Genomic DNA, 14,095 nt, shown 5'->3' with positions numbered 1-14,095 from the left:
TTTATTGTTATTTTGAAATCCGTCAAGACTCAACTTATGACGCAAAATCTTATCGAAGCGTGAACTAGAAGCAGTCCGAACATGCACTGTGTTTGTATGCAGACGTTCTTGCGATTACGCTAATATGAACGCAACTCCCCTTCCATTGACTATATAGAGGCATATGTAAATATAGTATTTTGCATCCTTGTAATTTACCATAACGGCGTTCTTTGTACGTATTGGCCCCATAATCCCTATAGAGCAGAGACAAATATTGTAGCATAAAATAGAACTGGCATAGAATGTGGTTTGTTGAAAGCAACTTCGCAGCAAGAGCCAAAAAATAATTCTTTATCACGTTACAAGCGTTACGTAAAAGTCAAAGGTAGTATCTGGCGGGAAAGGAAAAAGAATATTCCGTGTGCTGTCAGCTTAATTTTATCTCAACCATCGGAGCAATAGAATTTTCAGGCATCAAAGGATAAAAGTAATGTCAGAAAGTTCAGGAGGCAGAAAAGTAACTTATGGAATTAAACAAAGCAGCAAATACAGGACCGTTAACAGTGATCTAAAAGTTATATTCTAAACTACTAGTGGATTGTTAGGCATGGTGGAGAACAGGGAGATATTAATGCTATCTTCAAAATATTTGAAAAGGTCGAGAATTTGAAATAAAAATTAATGTCATCAAATTTATAGAGATTTTCTTGTATTTTATAGTTCAAGATATCGCTTAATCTTTAATGAAAATCTGTCTTGATATCGTTATATCGTTATATAATACACGTCATATGGTGTTACATTGTATGACATAGATTGTGCTCGTTGAACTTATTGTGTTCGTACGATAGGTAATTTTGGATGGTTTGTTGGGCCTAACACCAATCTGATTAAAATACAGATCCTTATTATCACTACGTTGGATAAGAGGATTTGAGAATATCCCATTAGGGGTCACGTCAAGATGACCTTTAGAAATGGCCAATCAAATTGGCACTGCCAGAATCTTGACTGGGGACGAAATAGTTTGAAAAAGCTGTCCAAATTATTTTCGTTTATGTAGTCATCTCGCTCGAAATGCACAACAAAGCTAATTGTATATGTAAACTGGGGCGAAAAGACGTTTTCAATTGATGTTGTAAGGTGTAGAAACTGCATTTGCTCTGAAGTACACGTGGTATAAAGGTCATCTGGACGTGACCCCTTATGGGATATTGTCAGATCCTCTATTTAACGGAGTTGTTATAAGGATCTGTGTTTTAATCAGATTGGCCTAACACTCTATTAATAGTCAGGGACAATAGAGGACGACATCTTCTTTACAAATGTGTTACGTGTGTGGATGTCTGTATGATTTGGGGGGCTGTGGTATAGAATATGTTGGGGTTGTATATATTTGCAATAGCGAAAACGTTTGCCTTTTTATAGTACTATATCATTGAAGCATACCTACAGCGTCACCGGGCAACACTGAGAGCGGCGAACCAGTCGTCCCATTGCTTTTATGTTGAACACCAAGCAGTAGAAACTCCAATTATAGACTTCGTAGTGTCTTTGTCAGGGGAGATAACCCAAAGCCTTCACAGGGGCGAAAGCTCAACTGAAGGCCAAAGTGAGGCAGCGTCAAAGGAGACACGGAAAGGACAAAGTCAGTAGGAAAGAAGAGATAAGATCCTAAATTTAGTCGCCTTTTATGTTTGAATTGGAGGCAGCTAGTATAATTCTAACGTCCTACCTACATAAATGTGCAGCACATTGATGTTTAAACGAAATGTAGTATGTCTTCATTAATCACAAATAAAAGTGTTTCTTGTGGGTTTTATAATGTGTATTTGCATATGATAATGAAAAGTATAACATAAGCATAGTGGTGGGATAATTTTAAATTAGTAATTAGACATTTTGAAGAAAATGAGAGATTAAACATCAATGTGTGTCAATACTGATGCCGAATCAGGAATAAATCTACTGTACTGTTTTGTCTTTATGTGACTTTCAAATGACGCATGAGCCAAAACCCTTGAAATATATCAATAAAGTTCGGAATACAAAATAGGCTTTTCAAGTTGCAATATAAAAAAGTTGACATGTACGTACGTCCCGCGGTGCGTATATAGATAACACTCGATGGAATATTTCAAAATCACTGAAAGCCAATATTAACTCCCCAAAAGGATCAGTTTGCTAGGAAGAGAGCTTAAACAATCGTAGAATATCCAACATAGGATGAATCTGAATCTGTCCAAGCGTCTATCAATAATCCATCTGAAAAGCTCCGATAGTATTGACTGAAATCCGCAATATCGATTTACCGGCGACCTATGAGGAGAACCACCGAACGTAATTAGAAATTTCAACGTGCATCGTGGTTTAATCAGTTTTCTCTGTGGGGGTAGACTAAAGATAAGTACTACAGTACATGCTGCTTGGTTTCTAGTTATGCATATGCTTCATTGTTGTTCTCCACCAAGAGCGGCTGGCATTCAAAGATAATAGGTATTTTTCAATAAAAAACGAGGACGGGGCACATAAAGTCATCCAGTCACATTCAATTGATAGATGCGTACAGGAATACATGAATAGGAAATCTGTGCGTCTGCTACTCCACTGAGGCTGTTTGTGTACCGCCAAGTCGGCTATATACAGGTCAACGTAATGGCCCGGAAAGGATTATTATGAAATTGGATCCGAGACAAAGAATCCCAGAGCCCCTAGTGGGACGAAAAACAATAGAAAAACAGAAGGAAAACACAATTACATTGTAAACATTGACCTAGATCGATATTTGTCATTCAATAAGGGAAACAATTAGGATTTAGAGTTAAGTAACTACTCACGGCGAAACGACACGAGATTGGCGCGATAGACGGGTTATCCATTGATCAGTTCGTGTAGTAATTGTGTAAATATATCTTAACAACACGTCAACTACATGACAATTGATGGCTTTGCTGTGTAAACATGCCAGAACCAAAGTATAAATCACCTTTACTATAACAGCTGCCAACGTGTTATATCAAATTCATCATCGCAGATTGAGTAAGTGATTGGATTCTGGTTCAACGCGGCGATACTGTACAAGGTTATATTTCGCGGTTCCAAATGCGGGAAATATTTAGGGAGGGAAAATTTCACGGTCCGCCGATTCCTATGATTCGTGAATATATATATGTCCCTGTGTATACGTTCATTTAATACATTTCTGAATATTTCGTTGATGTTTTTAATATCACCAGATTACAAATTCTGTAAAGATACTCATCCCCAACAATATTTCTGTATCGTCTTTGATTCAATATGTATGTGTTGATAATCTTATCGTAGTTAAAAGCAATTTTGAACTTGTGTAGTAGGTATTAAAGATATACTGTGATACCAAGCGAAATCATTACACTCACGGTTACGATAATCAAGTAATTAATTTAAAGGCATATTTATCTAAAAGTAATTTCTATAAATTACACATGCATCTTCTTGAATATTCCATGTAACATAACCTTCGGATACCTATGTGAAAAGCCCGTATCTGTAAGAGACCCTGTAACCTATACAATAACACTAATACACTGTTCGTCATGCTCCACTTAACACGTGCGTATACGCGTGAGAGTCACGAGCATTACAATACCATCGCCTACAATTTACAGAATATATTGAAATAGTAAGAGGACACCACTTCTGTTTTATCATAAAAACTATATGTCTAGGAAAAACAATTCCCTTAGATTTTCCCTGTACAAAATATATGTAAACAGGAAGCAATCACTCGTCAGATAAAATATATGCAAACAGAAAGCAATATTACTCACCATACAAAATATATGCAAACAGAAAGCAATTACTCACCATTGTTTTTTCACTGATGGAGTCGATACTGTTTATAAAAACACTGACCTCCACCTCTGTGTAATTGTCTGGAAATATAAAGATCAATACATTAGCCCATACGCGTTAAATAATTAAGAGACTGACATTGAGTTACAATCTTTATAATAGGTGATACGTGTCCGAAATATGACGATTTACAGTCAGTTTTATGAGATTGTATCTATAGCCTATTAATAATATAAACATATGCTACTTCTTTGTATTGTTTTAGTAAGTGAAATGTACTTTAGACCAGTTCAATTTTGCAATGATCTACGGAAGCTTCTTTGGGTCACATTGAAAAAAAATATACTAAGTAGATATACCAAGTCGTTATAACGACATTATTTTTTAACAGGCTTCCGTAATGATCTAATTTCACATTATCTCTCGAAACGACTTGTTCACGTCATTTTACAGTTACATAGCTTTATTATTCTTGTAGTTGAAACGTTTTGGTGATGCTGTATTTTCGTTTGAATATAATCGCAGTTGATTTTCTGTATATCAATGGCACCTTATCTGAGAGTCAATTTCGTATATCATTTACTTTAAAATATATATTATGTTTGATAATCAAGTAAAATGGAGGTAACTTTGGAAACACTTTTAAGTTCTGTGTAATACTTATAACAGCAATAATTCAATCGTGTTAATTTTCACAGAACATTTAAGAACTCTAAATAAGCTCCAATACTCTCTTCCCTTTTGTCTCTTTTGGGAAATATGTATTTTCTGTAAAGCTATTTTTTTGCGGAGATTAAGTTTCTCTATATCATTTGCGGTCAAGTATATTTTCGTTAATTTAAATATCCGCAAATGAAATAGAAAGAATGACAAATTTGATAAAATGTATAGATTAGAGTTAAATATTGACAAATGCGCGAAAATTTATCTCGACGAATAAGTGTCAATAAAATGACCGCGTAATTTTCTCCCGCGAAATCGTACAATATGCAGTAAAATATTCTTAATAAGATCACCACTGAACACGTACATATGGGTTGATATAGTAACACGTAAAAACGTCAGTTTGTTCCAGAATAATGTTTAATGTTTTTATTCCAATTATATCTCACAACACTAATTTGATTACTAAAGTTAATTACACAATAATTAAACAAAGCAAATTATTTCTTGATATAAAGCATGATTTTTTCAATTAAATTAAAAATTCAACAGTCATGAAAATAAATCATCTCGATTAAAACCCTATAATTATGATTCGTTGGCATCAATAAATCCGAAGAAATATGACATCAATGTAATACAAAACAGATTTCAAATTTGTAAAATGATGACAGGTTTTAACTATAACACGCTATTAACACAACAATGAAAAATGATTCTATTTAATTAGGTAACATTAATCAAACAAACAGATTTAATCTTCAAATTAACAAATGACACTTTGAATTATATTTCCTTCGATCCACAATATTTGTGTAACTCGCAATATAATTGATGAATCCCGTTGACGCAAACTCTCAGCTGGATAGCCGGCCATTTTGTCACTAATGTAATCGGTATAAATGTTATATAGGGGATTGGGTCAGATACACAAATCTTTTTCCCTGTCAACCATGCACTAAGATAAATGAACATATTTGTTATATGGACTCTAAATCAGCGGATTTCTTTTACAGAACACGGTTCAGGAATGTTGTCAAGTGCCGGCGAACTTTACGCGGACATCACCAATGACGATAACTAGATTTTATGCACAAGGGTGCGGTCAGAACACATTAGCTATAACCTAAGTGATGTTTTACTGTCAAGACATATATATATCGTACCAGATGTACTTTATAACATTAAGGATATCAACATCAACTTTCTATCGCGTGCGATTTACTTTCGCGGATTTCGAGATCCAAGTAAATTATCGAAAATTAACTTCCGCGAATTAACATCCACATCATTGATACTGATAGGGATTTCCAGTCTATATTTAAATATGCGGATAAATAATAGTCTCGATATAGTTTTGACATTAAAATCGCGAAGTTTAGTAGCCGCGAAAGAAAGTTGGTTTGGAGGAAACCTATTTTATATTCATACATATACAAATTGGATAAGACACATGTTATAAACTTAAGAACCGTCTACTCGAGATAAGTCCTTCTCGCTCATATGAATTATTGGTCTAGTTTCAAAGTAAGCAATAATGCTCCCCTACAAATGCACACATTTCTGACTTCTGACATTTAGAAATGTAATATTCATATATAACCATTATGATGTACGAGCCAATGCATGGAAAACCTGTTTCCTATAACACATGAATGACCCTGGACTATGACGAGAGTTTCCGTAGTGTAGGTGCTGTAACACCTCAGGCTGTCGAATATTTCTAATATGTAGTTCTAGTATTTGTACCGTAGTATTACTCTTGTCTACAAAACTGATACTTTTATGGGTTTAAGTACCAACAAACAGAACGCTCTATCGTAACATTATTTTTTCAGACATTCTTCCGGGTTAAATGTACAATTTGATTTGATTTATACCAGCAGAAATTATTTATTAAGCTTAGTTGCGATCAGTAATAGAAAGAAAAATTATTTTATGCTTGAAACTATTTCTCAATATGTAATTAAGACGTCATGCAATGAACATGTAAGGGGTTATTACACTTTGATGGACGCAGCCTCTGTCTAGAAAGCTTATTCAATGGAGCTTCAGTATAAATTCAAACGATTAATTTCATGGTTTCTTTTCACATATCCGTAATTAGAGGTTCGCTACTAAAATCGATATACGTTGGTTTGAGTAGTGGGTCAATTATACTCAATTTTTCAAAGCATTAATGTCACAATTTGATTTCAATACTCATGGAAAGTGGTATTAGATATTGAACAAACAGTTACGCTTATCAGATACATACACTGGGCCCGCGATAATCCGGACGCTGGAAGACCGAAAACTCGCAATTCGGACGGAATTATATGGGAACGAATTTGATTATAGACTATTAAGTGGAATCTGGCCGTCAAAAAATTGCAATCCGAACGGTTTGGACTTGAGACGTAAGTGTTCGAATTATCGAGGGACCATTGCAAATATTTTAGCAATATGACGGTATTGTAGCCGCTAAACACTAGATAGCGCATATTGACCAGACCTCGCTAGTAAGGATCCCAAACCATTGAGAAATTGAAATTTACATACTCTTGAGATAATAACAGATTATTTTTATCATAAGAAAATGTATGAATTACTTTGTTTTACTTCAACTTAAGTTCATGAAAAAAACATACCTGTTATAAAATTATTAATCTTATATACGCATTTATAAACATCACTACTGATGGGAATGTGTAAATTACACTTCATTACCTCATTTTATATCTTACACTACTGTAATTGGGATTTAAAAATTGGTTTTGTTTATTAGGATAAACGTTCTTGTATGCAGTGTTTTGAGAGGCTGCGGTATATATTTATATCGTGTCTCCTTGTGATAGTGGGAGTAATCTCACTAAAGCCATCATCGATACTCTAGGGGCTCCGATCACTTACTATCTCATAGTAAAACTGGAGGCAACAAAACATGACAGGTAATTTAGTCGTTTGATGTACATCAAAAGATTGGTATAACGGTACACTGTGGTTGACTGTGTAACTTTGATGTCGGGCGCCGCTCTCTCTGTAGTCTTCAAAAGAAATCTTTGCAGGTCTGTTATTGGTTCAGACGTTTTCCGCTGAGCTGCTTCAAATTTTACTATGGGATAGTCCAGGGATGTAGAGATCGTAAGTGATCGGAACCCCCGGATTATTCGAGGATGCACTAAAACATGCTATCAGAGTCACCGAACAACACACACCATCATGTCACATGACATTGAAATCGAACAAACCAGTCGTCCCACTCCCTTTATGCTGAAGGCAGAGCAGGAGCAGAAACTGCCGCTGTTTTGACTACTGAGTATCTGGGCCAGGTCTTTCGTACAAGGGCAATTTACTCCAAACAATTTTGGGTGTCTTGGTTTCTTTTAATAAGATAAATTACTTTGAAGGCTTGGTCACTATACGCTAATACTAGCCGATTTTGTTTACCATAACTGCATGGTAACATTGAACTTTGAACTTGCGTAAGGAAATGTTCTGTGCAACGTAAAAAGACTACTTTTTTTAAAAGAAAACACATGGCTTTGTTTACATTTTGACGCAACATTACGTGTATATTGTTGTTTTTCATAGAATTTTGGAAAAATGTAAACGATATATACATGTTTTATATTTATATATGATTCAAACAATTTTTGAATTAACAATTGTATAAAGAAACGGAAAAATATCCCGACCGGGGCGACGTGCTTTCTTTTTTTGTTAAAAATGATGGTTGTCAAATGTAAACATTACCTCTGTGCCTATGTTCGTCCTACGATCGAGTCTTTGGGATGGACGGGCGTGAGACCCTCTGATAGAGGTCAGTTATAAACATATCCTCTTGTCTTTGTTCTTTGAGAATTTAATCATGTGTATTATAAAACATGCACCGCTAATAATCCACGTGTTGACAGTTACGCGTCACCACAAATACATTGTACATATCCATCGAACACAAGTGGATTTGTTTCATCTATCGATGGCGATATGGATCTAAGCGTAGATTATATAATCACATGGCTCCCAAGGATGTAATATCGTCAAGTCAGACGACATCTCAAACACATTGAGCTACTTGAAAATCGTTGTTTTGCCAACTTCGGCAAACTCAAGTGTGTAAGCGTGCGTCAGCTTCGCCTCGCTGCACAATAACGGCCACCGAGTTCACACATGTGGCCGTGTACAAATTCTTTATGTTATTACGCTATATATTAACTTTTAGCAAAATTGAATATATATTTAAAGTTCTGATCTGATTAAATAAGATTATCTCTGAAATTTACTTTGTTTGTCATGTTTATTTTACACTAAAATATTGAACTTTTTTGTCTCCGCGGATGAATAATTCTACCTTACGTGAAGCGTCATCATTCGCTGTTCAATTGAGTAAGCTCCTCCCACTTTTGACCGACTTTTATTGAATAATTACGTCACTTTCAAATGACGATTTTATTGCATAAAATATAAATATAAAGTCGTGTGAGTGTAAATATAGGGATTGGATTTCGTTTTTATGTTAACCATGCTTGTATGGAGCAATTCCTCTAAGAATATATTCAATATGGGGCGCTAACGCGCCCCATAGAATATATTCTTAGAGGAATTGCTCCATACAAGCATGGTTAACATAAAAACGAAATCCAATCCCTTAATAAGATAAATTACTTTGAACCAACGTATTTTCGCAGTGATAAATTTTTGTGTTTTCGTGCCTAACTACTTTTTCACGTCGGTTTAATTTCACAATTTTTATTAATATGGTTCCACTGTACCTGTGCATATATCATTTAACGGTTATTAGTTTTAACGGTTTCAAACCGCTCGTACTACGCGAACTTTATTCGCACGCAGAAATGAGTTTGTTTACAGTATGAAGGGGACCTGGAGTCTAAAGTTTCCATCAGTGGGGAAAACGTGACACTAATGATTTCATATTATTACTTCTATTGAAGTATACAGATCAAATCCCCGTCATCCCATTAACCCCTATCCGCCACAAATTTTATTAACACCATTACCATTACGTAATGCATGGAGGACCTCTTCACTGATCAGATTAATATGATGCTGCGTATAAAATATCCCAGGTGACAATGCCACTAAGTACACACCTAAGTGGATCCTACTGTAATTCCTGAAATACCTTTGATCTGTATTAACGTCGCTATGTCTTTATTGGACCCCTAGACGCCAATTCCATGCATATTGAGACGAAGGCGTGACCCGGTGCAAGCCTGATCTTGCAGAAGGAAAGGTTACAATTTATCTTTATCTACATAGAATAAAACACAAATAGGTTTTTTTTCTTACATCACCATTTCGGGATGTGTTCCGCATTCTGTAGAATAGACTGATGCTCGCAAATCACATACTCTCAAGAGCGTAGGTCTGTGTTAGGCAAACTTTTAAAGATATTGAGAACAGCTGAGCCAACCGTCTGACAATTTAAAGGGTTAAGCAGGAGCAAAATTACCAAATTTTATACCGTACTGTCAGTTATTTTTGCGAGGCAGTAATATTTTCGCAATTTTCACGCAGCACCTACAATATGAAATATTTAATAAAATGGGTTAATTTTACACAAAACTTCAGTTTGATATTGAAATTTAAGTCGCTAACATTTTCAATTTCGTTTTAGATCAAAATCACATTTTTTACCGGTATCGGTGGCAATAGCCGTAGTTAGCTTATCTAAACAATGGCTGCAAACTATAAGCTTCTTTTCAACCTAGAGGTACAAAGCCCAATAAAGAATTATCATGGAAAAGATAAAAATAAACTGACAAGTTTGGGTTAAGGAACAGAACATTGGAGCAAACTAAAAAACACAGAAATTGATTTAAACAACAAGAATGGCATTGTTTCTCAATAATGTAAATAGAAAAAAAAACGATGTTAAAAATTGATTTTCTGAAAACGGTCCCATTCCCAAAATAAAGGGATGTGAATGTCTCAATGTTCTTATAACATATTCAAATGGGTCTTATCAGACAATCTTTGCCTGAGTTGATCTCCTTTACCGTGCTGGAATGCCTGAACCAGACTCAGATTCAGGAACTCTTATTTTGATTCTTATTTTGTGTAGGCTGTACATTTTACACGCTACTAAACGATTCATTTATTCCAATCGATATAATGGCTCTATACGACATGCCTTCACGCTCGTTTTATGTGAGATAGCATGTCTGCTTATGGGGAGCTAATTCAACTGAACCCTGGCAGGACAGTCTCGTAAAGAATATGAATATACTGGAACGGTACTTCTTTAGCGCAGTCAAATTTTCGCAAAAGATAAAATGAACGGGTGAGCAGCAATGACGAATTGAGGCATTCATAGTATTTCTCTTGGAGACATTTTTAACTTTGTGACCGTGTTCTATCGAACCCCCACATTAATATCAATATTCGCAAAGTATTTGTTATATTACTTTGATACGAGTTTTATCTTTTTTCGATAATAAATTTGTCACTTTACGGTGGCCATTTTCAATTAATTTGATTATTTGTTTTCTGTATGTGGAGTGTGCATATAGTATTTTGTATGCTAACAACATACAGACAATAATTTTAGCACAGTCGTATTTTAGCGCAGATTATCCGAGTTGCAAAGCGCTAAAATATTGTGACTGTTAAAAAAAGGTACTTTTACAGTAACTAGGACAGTGTTATACCAATATCTCAGTGTTACCATCATCAACATGATATAGGCCTAAATAAGAGGATACGATATTTATATATTTACAAGTACATGCCGTAAACCAGCTTTTGTTTGTGTGCGTGTTATTTTCGTGATTTCCGCGATTTATTTCAATTCGCAAAAGATAATCTGTAAAAATTGTCACTAATTTCGATACTAATGAAAGATATTTAAATCAATCTTTACATAAGCGAAACTTAATCTCAGCGAACATGATTTAAAACTAAAATCGCAAAAGTAGCTTCAAAAAAAGTGTACTGAAACGCATACACTGATTCTCTGATAACCAACGGTCATTTTTAGAGAGAAATATTGCGCTAGATGGTTTTAGGTGAGAGTAAAACTATGAAAATATTTAGAGAGTACCTCTGTAGAATATAGATGTTAACATAGAAATAAAATATCTAAAAGATTTATCCAGTGTAAAAAAATGTCGACCCTAAAACTTCCTCATAGTAATCTTATCAACTGAACATATTAAATATTTACTTACTTTTTTCAAAGTTCGGAGGGATCCGGTTGTCATAATCAACGATAAGAGCGCCGACAAATTCAGACCTGAAATAACATCGGATGGTTAATACATTGTATGATGAAACCTGCTATAAAGACCATCTATCTATAACGAAAACCTGGATTATACGACCACTTTTTTGGGGTTACAGTTAATTAATTTCAATACAATATAAAATGTGTATAAATACCACTTTGTTATAAAAATCTTATTTTCTCTGTTCGCTTGGTGGTCTTTTTAGAAAGGGTAACCATTACAATTCGTCGGAATAATAATTCTTTAAAGGTTTGGTATATATGCTATATCTAAGATATATAGCTTTATTTTCATTTCAAAATATTGTATTAAATCAAAAGATTTTATTTGGATAGGGCAGCAGGCAAATCCTATGTACGCCCTATCCACATGATTACATGCATGAATATAGAAGCATATTTTCAAAAGCATATTTGCACTGGACTGGATCTATAAAATAACATTTACTATTTTTTTTTAGAATTAACACAAATCGTGTATGCTACTGAAAAAAATCAGATGCAGTTTTATTGCGTAATCGTTATTTGATCAAAGTGCTTTAAGTATGTTGTATTTACGATGTCTGACAAAATTGTTTGAAATCGGAACATTCAATCACAAAATGAGACTAAGCCAGAATACGCTTTACAGTGACAAGGCTAAAATCGTCAATTGATGAAGAAAGTGTGAAAACAACAGACACAAAAAAATTCGAATTCATTCACCACTTACAAGTAATCAATTGACCTTTGGGTCGCATGATAGTATTGTATTTCCTAACGGTCCGTCGAGAATTCGTTATTTACAAATAAACATTCCAGCTTAACGGAAGCTCACATTGAACTCTGCAATAGTGTTACTTTAATGGAATCTCTTTATGGGAGTATAGTTGTTGAGGACGTTTTCTTGATAATTCTTTGTCTTCATTATCGGCTGACTGCAGTAGACATTATCCATTATTCTATATTTAAAACACACAAAAAACTCTTGAAAACCAAATCACACATTTAGTAAAGTTAAAAGTTTTGTCTAGACACTATAACGATTCATTAAGATACAAATAATTTGTAAAATGTTTTCAATGTAGGCGTAAAGATATTGTCACTTACACTGTCACGGTGAAATTGATGGATTAAATGCTATTTCACTGTATGCCAACTAAAGATGGATCACTGCGTATTTACGCTCATTTAGGGTTGTCAAGTTACAAGTTTTGCGTTAATGCTAGTTCAATAATTTGATATGCCATAAGCCTTTGCGAGAAGGATATTAAATTATTTAATGAGTTAAATAAAATATTATCTTACATTTACGTAGTCACGAGTATGAGATTATGTTTATCACATGATTAGTATGTTGATAGAAATAGAAACAAAACTTCGTGTAATGTGATATTTTGATTACCACGTCATTATTACCTGTGCCTCCTCAACAAATGATAGCAATATTATAAATAAGTCTATATCTTTAATGAATGCTCATTTCATAATAAATTTTATGAGATCCACGAATGCTGAAACAAGAACTATTGTAATGACTAACGATGTATATATCCTAAAACACCAAGTAGGCCACATACTTGATCATTTTCATTCACAGAACAATGAAGGACAAATTCAAATATATAATTGTAAGGCAAACTAAGAAAATACTAATTTATAATACCATTCTTCAAACACTTACTAAATTCTCAACAAGAAACTGCAAAATAACCTATTCTATGCGCGTTTAAATCGCGCAATTCACGGATGATTACAAACCCTGAGAATTAATCGCACTGAAAATATTTAACACATGTGCAGTAAAACCGTAAAAGTGAAATTTGCAGAATAATTATAAGTAACTATAAATGGTCTACATAGAAAAGGTTACAACAAGACAGGGAGTTCCCCTATGACCTGTACGATTGAAGATGAAACGCTTTCCAATGAAGACTAAATTAAAACACTGGCATTGCGTAATAGACGAGGTTAAGCTCGACAAGTCTAATTCAGTTCCTTGTTGTCAGAAGCGTATTTCACACGGTACTTCTACTGCAATCTGAACTGGTTACACGAAGCTTCTTATCTTAATTAGTTCCAAAAAACGGAAGGAAGGTTCTTTTTCAAGTGGATTGACTTAATTATCGCGAGTGTGACCAATTATGTGGAATTTATATACAATTGGAACATATTGGAGACATATATCTACAGCATATCAAAAGCGCAATTAAAAGATTGAAATAATTTATAACAAGATGTTTATAAGCTAATTAACAACCTTAGTTTCATAGGGCTTAACACAATAATATAATAAAAACAAACAATGAAATATTTATTTATGTGATTCGGTTTAAGCGAGAAAATCTAATTTTAGCGGTTTTAAAGGTATATATGACTTAACTTTTTCTCGATATTTCCCGATATCGC

General features: G+C 34.3%; 1 protein-coding gene across 1 annotated transcript in view; it reads right to left on the bottom strand.

Moving 5' to 3' along the window:
* The window catches only part of LOC138330152 (glycine receptor subunit alpha-2-like), a 48,018-nt gene that overhangs the window by 13,532 nt on the left and 20,391 nt on the right, over nucleotides 1-14,095 (bottom strand). The window contains exons 2-3 of the mRNA XM_069277570.1: nucleotides 11,652-11,716; nucleotides 3,829-3,896 (exon numbers count right to left, since the gene is read on the bottom strand). Of these exons, the coding sequence (XP_069133671.1) occupies nucleotides 3,829-3,896; nucleotides 11,652-11,716 (133 nt within the window). The remainder of the gene's footprint in view (nucleotides 1-3,828; nucleotides 3,897-11,651; nucleotides 11,717-14,095) is intronic.

This window comes from Argopecten irradians, chromosome 8, assembly GCF_041381155.1.
Source record: "Argopecten irradians isolate NY chromosome 8, Ai_NY, whole genome shotgun sequence".
Lineage (NCBI taxonomy): Eukaryota > Metazoa > Mollusca > Bivalvia > Pectinida > Pectinidae > Argopecten > Argopecten irradians.
Note: the sequence above shows the minus strand (reverse complement) of the source record. Positions and strands in the feature narration are given on the sequence as shown.